Source organism: Coccinella septempunctata, chromosome 3, assembly GCF_907165205.1.
Source record: "Coccinella septempunctata chromosome 3, icCocSept1.1, whole genome shotgun sequence".
Taxonomy (NCBI): Eukaryota; Metazoa; Arthropoda; class Insecta; order Coleoptera; family Coccinellidae; genus Coccinella; species Coccinella septempunctata.
Genome location: NC_058191.1, coordinates 40845068 through 40855125, shown reverse-complemented (window position 1 = coordinate 40855125; position 10058 = coordinate 40845068). Strand labels below are relative to the sequence as shown.

Sequence of the window (10058 nt, the reverse complement as noted above, 5' to 3'; positions counted from 1 at the left end):
TGATGCTGAATGAATATTTTGCATTTCATGAATAAAAACAATATCAACGCCATCGATAATGTATTGACAATGGAAATTATTAGAATTCGTATTGAGGAAAAAATTAAATTCCCTTTGATGCATATCTACCTGTTAGGCCTATTTCTTCGAGCTGAAAGTATTCTTTTAAATTCACATTATACAGGGTGTCCCAGTATTAACGAGAATTAATTGGGGTATAGGTTCAGCACTTCAAAACATTGAACTTTCTTGAGTTGAATGCTTCAAAACAAGACGAAAAGTTTCTATGGAGTTATGCGCAGAAACGTTCTATTGAAAAGTTACGTTGCTCCGAAGAGAATTTTTTTATTTACTAGATTCTATACCAACTGAATTTTGCGACTATCTACTTTCGTAAAGGTGCTCACAACTAGTTGATGCGTTTGAGATTGATTGGATGGGTAAAAAAGTCTTTTTTTCAGGTACCTAACTATAACTCCGAAACCATCTAGAGCATTTTCCCAATTAAATCTGAATGTTGGACCATCAACCCTCAAAATTTCAAGTGCCTATAGGTCTTTTCTTTAATAAGAAGTATAGAGTCCTGAGGAATAAACTGTTGGGAAAATATTCCAGTTAGATGAATGCTCTTTGAAAAAGTATTTCAGGTCCATTAGTTTTCGAGTTATGAGAGTTTTAATTTCGTTTTGAGATAAGTTTACAGAGTTAGTAGAGCGTTGCTAACAGAATTCATATCTTCTGTATTTACTATTTTGTAGAAAAATCCTCGGAAAGGTCTATTTTTATGCGAAATTGAGCAACTTTCCATATTTTTTTCAAATAGAGCAGCTCAAATACAATTTGAGTCAATTTTTCTCGAAAAATGATTCTTGTTTCAAATAAAGGTATGAAATTGGGTCTTATATTGAAGAATTCATTGCAATGGAAGCATTTTATCAACTGTCTTCAGCGTTGAACTAACATTTTAAATTTTTCATTTCAGGTTAATGACATATTGAGAGGTATTGTGTGCTTTGGAAGAACGAAACCTAAGTAACAGTACTTGCCATATTACTATAATTGATTTCCTGCCTCCAGAATATAATTTTGCATTATATGACAAATGTTTCTCAATGCAAAATTAGGTACATAATCAAAAAAATTCTGCCAAAGTAGTCAACATGATTTTATGGGACACGATGAAATAGTTAATGGAAAATTTACTTATTAAACTTTCCATATTCAATTCAGAATTGTTATTGTCCGTACTTTGTATCCAAAGAGAGGTCGAGTTATAGAGCATCTAATTCATTTGAATATTTCAAATACGTCTCACAGTACTTACTGGTCCTACTGCCAATAATTTTGAAGTTCAAGTTTTTCATTATTTCCAAGGTTGAAAGCAAGGATCTTCCATTATGTTTCTATTCTATTCTTGCAATCATCGCGAAACTAGCAGAATGTGAAACTGGGTAAATGAATATAGGTTCTTAAATATGACCAAATGTTCGTACCCGAGGGAACTATGAACAAATCCAGAAGTCTGGATTTGAAAGCCACATGTAAGTAGGAAATGATATAAAGAATGCAAAGCAATGAAGCATTTTTTTCTATTAGGATTAGGTATTATTCGGATAGGTGCTTACCAAAGTATAAAATCTGTAACAAATTCAGGAAACATGCATTTACAATGTTTGTAAACAAAAGTATTCAAAGCATTGGTCTTAAGAGTTTTTGGATATAAATTCTAATTTAATGTCATTAATTTTTTTGTTTTCAAATACTTCTTGTTTGATCTAAAAGCACGTTTCATATGCCAATACTTTTTTATAGGATTCAATGGAAGATAATTCTAAATTTTTTTTCATTTACCGTATGAATTATCAATTTTCAATCAGAAAAATTATTTAGTTTATAGATATTATGTGTAAAATTGGGAGACAAAAAGAATGGATCATTCAATCGTTTTTTGTTTAGAAAATATGGAATATCTGTGGACTTTTATTTTACAAAACGTTCAAATATTCATTGAATAGCGTCCAACTTAGTTTCAACGTTTCTTTGAATTTTTGGTATTTTTATGGTTACGTAATGGTCATACTGAGAAAACTGGAAGATGTGGATGATATCTTGTGTTCGCAAAAGATTCATCAAATAAATGAAAAACTATACCTGGAAATTCATTTCATTCGATAAAACCTTTTGTGAGATAAAACCAAGAATAAGTTTTTTATATGGTTTTTCAACAGCCTGTATCTTTCAAACCGAGTCGAATCGGAAAAAATGGTATAGGAAAATTGTGTTTCTTTCGGCCGCAAGAATCTACTGTTGAAATATTCGTACGAGTCAAAGACTCACCCTGTATATAGTTTGTGTCTATTCAAATCTTTTTACAAAATGTCCCCGATATGATGTTTGATTTTTTTCCGAATTTTTTAAGTAATAGTAGTTATTTTATTCCTGAAATGTGTTTATTATCTTAACTGATTACAAAATTAATCTAAGATTAAGTTATATATAATTGTACTTCATATAAATAAACATAAAATATCATAAATACATCTGGGAAAATAGAAATAATGAAAAAAGAGAGTGATCTGAACGATGTACGATCTCTTCTGTTTCAAGTCAGTCAGCTGTATGAATCTCTCATTCCCAAAAACTCTGAAAAAATAGTGGAATATTAGAAAAGCTATAGGATTTTTTGGACTGCATGTTCAGTTAATTATTGAGTAGGGCACTTAAAGATTTGAATTTTTATGACGGTTATTTAAAACTTTAGGACTTGACGTATTTGTGGTTCAAGTTAGAACCAATGAATCTTCTCTCTTCTCTGTGCCATGAATTAAAAAACACTGAAAGAGTTCGAATACTTACTGTCTATAGACATACAGCTATCGCAGCAATGACAGATTCCATCCCTTGGAACAAAAACTTCGCTGTTCTTGTCACATACAGATTCATCCACCCTGTAGCATCTCATCCTGCTACACAAAGTTGGGTCGCAATTTCTATAAGGCGATATCACTCCACAGTTTACCCAACAAAATGATAGGAAAACGAGTAAAATTGAGAGATTCGTGAAGAATTTCATTCTAGATTTTTTTAATAAACTTTAGCGTACTACAACTCGATGATGCTCTCGTTACATTAATTGGGATTTATTTTGGGAATATCAAATATATAGGTGACCTGCCAGAGTTCAAGTTTAAGTTGTTTTGTTAGCCCCGTTACAAAAAATCGAAGGAATTTCCATGGGAAGTTTATAATCACAATTACCTCGAATTGTTTATTTTGAACAATATGAATTATCTTCACCAGAACCTTGTTAATACGCCTTGGATAAAAGGAGTTATCTTTCCAGGAGAATTGGTTGGAATATACAGGATGGAGGTTATTCATCGGTGGATAGCGACGCAAAACTCTAAATAAATCTATTCTATATGTAACAGACAACACCAAACTTAGGGGTGAAAACAGTTTTTTAGTGTCTCGCAGTCAATTTTTACTTCATTAACATGACCAAAGTCTCAAATAGAAATTCATAGTCGTAACATAAAGTTATCTTCAAGATATCGATTGAAATTCAATCTAGGAGGAATCTCTTCTGAGATTCTTTAGGGTTTTAAGTCCCATCAGTCTCTGAAACAAAATCAATTAAAAAAGTGAAATAACCTGACAAATTATATAGAGTACAAGAATTTAAGAAGGAGCAAATGAACTATTTAAATTTTTAAACCCTAAAGAATTTCAGAAGAAAAATTTCCAGCCAAGATTTCCACGTAGATACTGAAAAAAGTAAAATTCCATACTCAAAAAAATACGTTTTTTTCATATAGGGGATTTGTTTTTCTCTAACCAAGATTGTTACCCATAAATTTTTCCCTGATTAATTATGTGGGTAAAGCATTCTTATCAATTTTTTCTGAACTGAGGATATTAAAAAAAAAACACAAAACTATAGAGTAAAAAGTGTATTTTTAAAATTCAATGTTCATAACATCTAGTATGGAAATACGATACAGTCTTTCAAAATTTCACGATTTCTCAAACAAAGTATAAAATAAATAATAATCTTAAACCTATAAAACGTAGAGTCCAAGAAGACAAAGGAAGGAACTGAAGGTAATCTTTCACATATTTATCTGAAATATTGTACAGATATCTATAGAAAGATGGTTAGTGGAGTGTATCCATTTTTCTTGATACGATTCCTCTCGATTATTTCTTGAAGACTGAGCACACAAACATAACAACAATAGGACTTTAATGGTTATCATTCTCATCTTCATGGCCCTCATCTATGCTTTCTGAAACAAGAAAAAAATGCTTGAGTATATGTGGATAGGATGTATGTCTTTCGTGTGAAAATTTGAGGAATTTTCGACAGATATGGAAAATCGAAACCAGATCAGATCACACTAATAAGGTTTTTATCTATCGAACAGGTACCTACATCAGTGTTTTAAGTATGGAAATTATACTTTTGGATATGGAAGAAATAGGTCCCTATTGCGTTTTTGAAACGAATTCTTATGTATCGAATAGTTTTATGCTATTTTAAAAACAACATCGGTAACTTATTCAGGTAGTATATTATTCCTGAATTGATCTTTTGACACCAAAGGAATTTCTATGGAATACAGGTGTCCCGAAATTGATGCAACAAAATTTTGTGATTTTCGTATGGTCGGATTTGGGATAAAAGGCTATTTTAGGTTCTGTAACTCCAAAAGGGGGGCTTTCTAGACCAGTAGAATTAAAATAATTTACACCGACTAGAAGAAGTAGCAACAGGAAAAGTGAAAATTCCTTAAACTTTTGGAAAACCAGATACATATGTATACAGAAAGAATCCAAATCAATACCTACCAATAATTGGAGATCGTAGTAAACTGAGACTATAGTAAATATGAATAATTAACTCGAAGAATTCAGTTAATAAGTGAATTTTCCAAGAAATTAAAATTAATGGTATCCTCCCTAGAAGTGAATAGATTGGGGTATTAGTAAAAGGGAAATTACCAAATTGTTATGTTCTTTGAAGGATGACAAATTGAATTCAATTGAGTTAGCTTGCGACAGAAATTGGTAAAATGTGTGATAAAAAGTTTTTTTTCATTTTCATTCGATGTCATGGGATCAATTTTTTTATTGCATACTTCACTTTCTAGATGATTTCCAAAGAATATCATCCTTCAAATGATCATCACAACAATTTGATAATCAAGATCCAATTAAAAGCTGATGATTTCACTTAAAGATTGTAGTATTGAACAGACTTTCCGAAATCTTTTTTTCATTGTTGAAATTTTTCATTTCATTGCAGTTAATTTGAAAATTTTTTGGACTGAGGATGCAGCAATTTTTCATTGCCTAATTCACGAGAAAAATCAATTTTTGATTGACTTTTTGATGCTTACTTATTCTCAGTAACAAGAAATTAAGGACCAAATGCTATCTTTTCCAACCCAAAACGGCAATGTCACAAAAATTGAAAATTTTGCGCCAGTTGAAAGTTGTTGTGTGTTTTCTGCTAAATTATGTGAGAGAGAAAATAGAAAACCCAGTGTTTATAACAATAATAATAACAATTTATTTATTTCATTACGAGTATCTTTCTAACAAGCGTTTTTTTACAAACGTCTTAGTGTAGTGTAGAATACATTCCTAGAAATTCTTTCTAGTAAATACTGGGATGTTCTAGGATACTGGGTGTTCTGTTTTCTATGTCAGAAACGGGAAAAGTTGTTAAAACCAACCTTCTTTTTCTTCTTCCTCCTTCATTTCACCATGGAGTACCCTTTCTTTCAGAGCGTTGGCCTTGTCCATCGCTGGTTGCACCATTGGCTCCACCATTTTATAAGCAGCTTCTACGGTGGGCTTAGCAGCTTGAACAGCGGGATCAACAACGGTCCTAGCCATATTGACAGCTGGATCTACAACTGCATGAACGGTCTTGTAGGCAGCATCAACCGTAGGGCTGACGGTGTCGTGAACATAGCCCTTCGTGGAGTTGTACAACTGTGAAATGATCTGAATAAGGGTAGGATTATTGAGTGGATGATGATGGAGTCATGTAAAATGTTTTTGCTGCAGTGATAATGAGAATAAAGTGTTTTTTAATTGCAAAAATCGTCCAAAAAAGGACCAAAGATGTTTTCACCAATTTTTTCGGGAAAGAACAACTGATACAGGGTGTGGCAGAGCCATTGACGAGTTTCAAAGGGCTATAAAAGAAGTAAAAGTTGGAGAATCAGTAGGAAATATAGTTTCCTGCATCCCAGTACTTGAAATTTTGCGGAAAGTGTTCCAAATCATGCTGCCGAATATAAACTTGTGAATAGTTGAGGTGGGAATATTTTGAAGGCCGCATTTTGAAGAATTCGCAGCGTTTTTCAGCAAAAATGTGTTCAGATGTGGTGATTCGATTCTTACCTCGCATGGGGGCAGTTTGACTGCTGGAACTTTGGCCTCGACGTAATCTAAGCCGCTGCAGAGGACGTTGTCCACTCTCTTGATTGGACCATCGAGCTTTTGAACTGCGTCAACGGCGTAGGGTTTGCCGGCCTCAACGACGCTGTGAAAGGTGTTTTCCATGGTTTCGAAGCCCCATTTTGCATATCCATTTATATCCTGAAAAAAATCGAAAAAAAAAAATTATTTCAGGAAATTCTGAAACTGAGACCAAAATCACGATTTCTCTGTGAATAATTGGCTAAATCTGTGACACTACACATCTGTGGATATTTTAACAGCCAAATTAACCATTTTTTCAACTGAAAATAACATTTTTTTATGGTTTTTCAACAGCCTGTACCTTTCAAACCCCACCGATTAGAAAAAAAAAGTAGGGGAAAAAAGTGTTTCTTTTGACCTCAAGAATCTACTGTTAAAATATTCGTACGGGTCGAAGACTCACCTTGTATAATCTCTTACCAAGCTCTTTTATAGACAAGGACAAAAACAAAACGTTATTCTTGTTATACTCAAAGAACATGAATAAATCAGAAAGATAATAGGCGCAAAGGTAACTGATAAAGATGAAAGATCATTCCTGTTAAATTCAGCATGAGAATCCTAATTAAGGTGGAAAATTATTCCCTAAAAATGCAATCTTTTTAACGATGTGAGGTAAAATTCATTTTTTTCTTCGTCAAAAATTTATTGTTTTATCTAATGAAAACATATTTTTGTTTCCTTGTTATATTATGTGCAATTCATATGATAGTTTTCTTACTTTATCCATACGACAAAAACGTTTGATGAAGGAAATTAATTTTCATTAAGAAATATTCTTGGAAATATTGTGTAAAAATAAATGAATATAAATGTCATCAAAGTTATTGAAATTCCAAAAAAAAATAACGTATATTATAGCACTCATATGTGAATGATTTCGTGAAGATCAAACGCTTTAAGAAATGTATGTATAATTATTTTTGAAAAAATAGGGTTATTTTTCTTCATTTGATCTTACCTTCACTTTTTCGTAAACATTGGATGCTGTCTGGATTGATGTTTCAACGACTGGTAGCTTCACAATTCTGTTCACTGACGTCATACAGGTTGGAGCCATTTCAATTGCTTTCTCGTTATTTTCAGCCATTTTAATCTGAAGAAAAGTGAGTTAACGATGAGATTATTTGTGATATTTAATAGAATAATAAGCATTTTCATTCGGTCTTATATAGATGATTATCTGATGTAGCACCACAATTTCAAAGTTCAAGTGGACCCTCTTATTTTATTCAAAATACTGTGGAATATTTTCTTCGAACATTTTTTTCAACAGATCATCATTTACTTCATTCATCTTGGAGAAAATAAGGGAAGTTTCAATTAGATGACGATGGTAGATATAAAAAAAATATTGAAGGAAAATAGTCAATCTCCACATAAGAAAAGAAGAATAAGAAGACAACTATTTTTAAAAAGGTAGATAACTTGACTGACATGAACTTATTTTTTTTTCGAATATCACGTAGTGAGAATAAAGATTTTTTCCCATATAGATATAAGTTGAGTTTCCAAAATTGTACTTACAAGAATTTTGTGAGTTCACTTATTCAACAACAGATCTGAGACGCAATTGCAACAGTCGTCTGAGAAATGAGGACATAGATCAGCGACAATCACCACTTAAACCGGTGAAACGGAGGACTTTGATCAGATAATGACGGTAAAAAAAATCATGTGGAAAATATTTATCGTATGGTTTTTGTGTCCATTCCTATGATATGAATACATCATTTCGCTGATTGCTGATAAAGGATTGATCTCCCACTGTGGCATGAGATTGACTGTTTTGAGATATACGAATAATTAATTAAGATAAGCTTGATTGGACTACCGCATATCAAATCGGAAACTGTTATGTCTATCGGCTTATGATTCACAATGTCCAATCTTCTGAATTGTTCAAATCACGAAAATTAAAAAAGTTTTCCAGGACAATTTATTGTAATTTGATGAAAAACCTCGTCTAGCGTCTTTTAAAGAGTATTGTATTGAATCAATTCAAGGTTTGACAAGAAATTAGTCTTCTGCATATTGCGCATAAGAAGGCTACTAAAGTTGTGTACAAAATTTTTAGCAGAGGAAAAGTTTTCCAATGTCAAGGATCAAGGTACATAGTTATTTTCCTAACAAGTGCGGAAAGTGATACTTATCCTCACGCGACCGACGTGTGTTTACCAAACCGACCTTTTTTCTTAATTTTTCTTCACTCATTTCTCGAACTTGGTATGAATTCAGTGAATCCAAGACAGTTTTGTTGTAAATATACTAGCACAGGGGATTTGTTATTTTGAATTGCTCTTTTTTTTTATATAGGAAAATGTCATATAGCGTTTTCCAAATTTGAGATATCAGTAATCGAAATTTTTTTTTGAATATGCTATTTTTTACTATTCTTGAAGGATATATCAAAACATACATGCATACCAAGCGTCAAATACTTGTTAATTTTATTTTGGTACGATACTACACTCTCCTCATTTGTTTTCATTCAACTTTTTTGTTCGTCAAACCTGATAAACAAATACCTCCTTAGCATGTCATTGAGTTCCTTCATTTTCAAATGTCTGTAAAATATCTCTCAAACAACAAGGAATAAGAATTTGATATTTGGTACGTATGTGTAATCATAAAAATTAGGATTGCCATTTGATTATCGGTGACGAATTCAAGTTTGGGACACCCTGTATAACATTTGCATACATCAAAAAGAGCGCAAATGAATTAATTCCAACTCAGAGTCTCTAGGTAAAAACGAACAGGAGCAGAAAAAATTGTTTTCTCAGTAATCTCTCCAAAATTTGGCCGAATATGTTGGATTTTGCACTGATCATTCACTTTTACGAAATGTTTTTCATTCTTCTGCTTTTCAGGAATTCATCTGTGTTGAGGTTGAATAGATTAGGTACTCAGCATCAGATTGATCAGAGTGTTCAAATTCATCAAAAAATAATAACAAATTCTTCTGAGTAAACTTGAATCAACATTATTATTTTAGGGGCAAAAAATCTCTCTTTTTGTCAAAGACTCTATGCACTTTTACAAACATTCACTTGAAATAGGAAACTGCCCATAAAATTAAGTAGTAGTATTCTGAAGGACAAACTCATTATTTTGTCGGATATGAAAGATGTTAGAGAAGATATTATTTGTATTTTAAACAATATAGTACTTGTATTTCAATCATTGGCCTTTGTTCTTCAATAAAATTCAATATTTCTTGTCCTTTTCAGTTTAAACAAAGCAAATTCAAATTCATTTAAGGTAACTTTACACTGGGAGAAACCATACTCTTAAATTTTGTGCTCTACAAAACCAAGCACCTATGTATATTGAATTCATTTCAAATATAAATCGACTACTTACCTCTACCATCTTCAACTAGGTCAATAATTCACAACTTAGGAAAACTTTCACTGGGTTATTGTAGATTCTAGATACAAATCTTCCACCGGTAAAATTTGAACAATGTTTGATGCCCAAACAAACTACATATATAAAAGGGGACTTGCATGACGTGTATCGCGTACTCTAGACCTAGGACAGGTCTGTATTGAGCT

At 32.2% G+C, this 10058-nt stretch overlaps 1 protein-coding gene and 1 long non-coding RNA gene across 5 annotated transcripts; both read right to left on the bottom strand.

Moving 5' to 3' along the window:
• Positions 1-2604: 2604 nt before the first annotated feature.
• Positions 2605-3386, bottom strand: LOC123310138. The gene is made up of 2 exons (XR_006537333.1): positions 2857-3386; positions 2605-2643 (listed from the first exon to the last, which is right to left on the bottom strand). It is a non-coding gene; the product is annotated as an uncharacterized LOC123310138 (long non-coding RNA).
• A 552-nt stretch (positions 3387-3938) lies between these two features.
• LOC123310135 (lipid storage droplets surface-binding protein 1-like) lies at positions 3939-10021 on the bottom strand. Of its 4 annotated transcripts, none has more exons than XM_044893532.1 (6): positions 9865-10021; positions 7460-7594; positions 6418-6615; positions 5742-6015; positions 4852-4962; positions 3939-4289 (listed from the first exon to the last, which is right to left on the bottom strand). In XM_044893532.1, exons 1-6 carry the CDS (start codon positions 9871-9873, stop codon positions 4246-4248), a joined length of 771 nt encoding a protein of 256 aa, XP_044749467.1. In that variant the 5' UTR covers positions 9874-10021; the 3' UTR covers positions 3939-4245. The 4 variants fall into 4 exon arrangements, with proteins under 4 accessions (XP_044749467.1, XP_044749468.1, XP_044749469.1 ...); XM_044893533.1 differs by having other exon boundaries at positions 5742-6003; XM_044893534.1 differs by lacking the exon at positions 9865-10021 and adding an exon at positions 8026-8184.
• Positions 10022-10058: the final 37 nt, after the last annotated feature.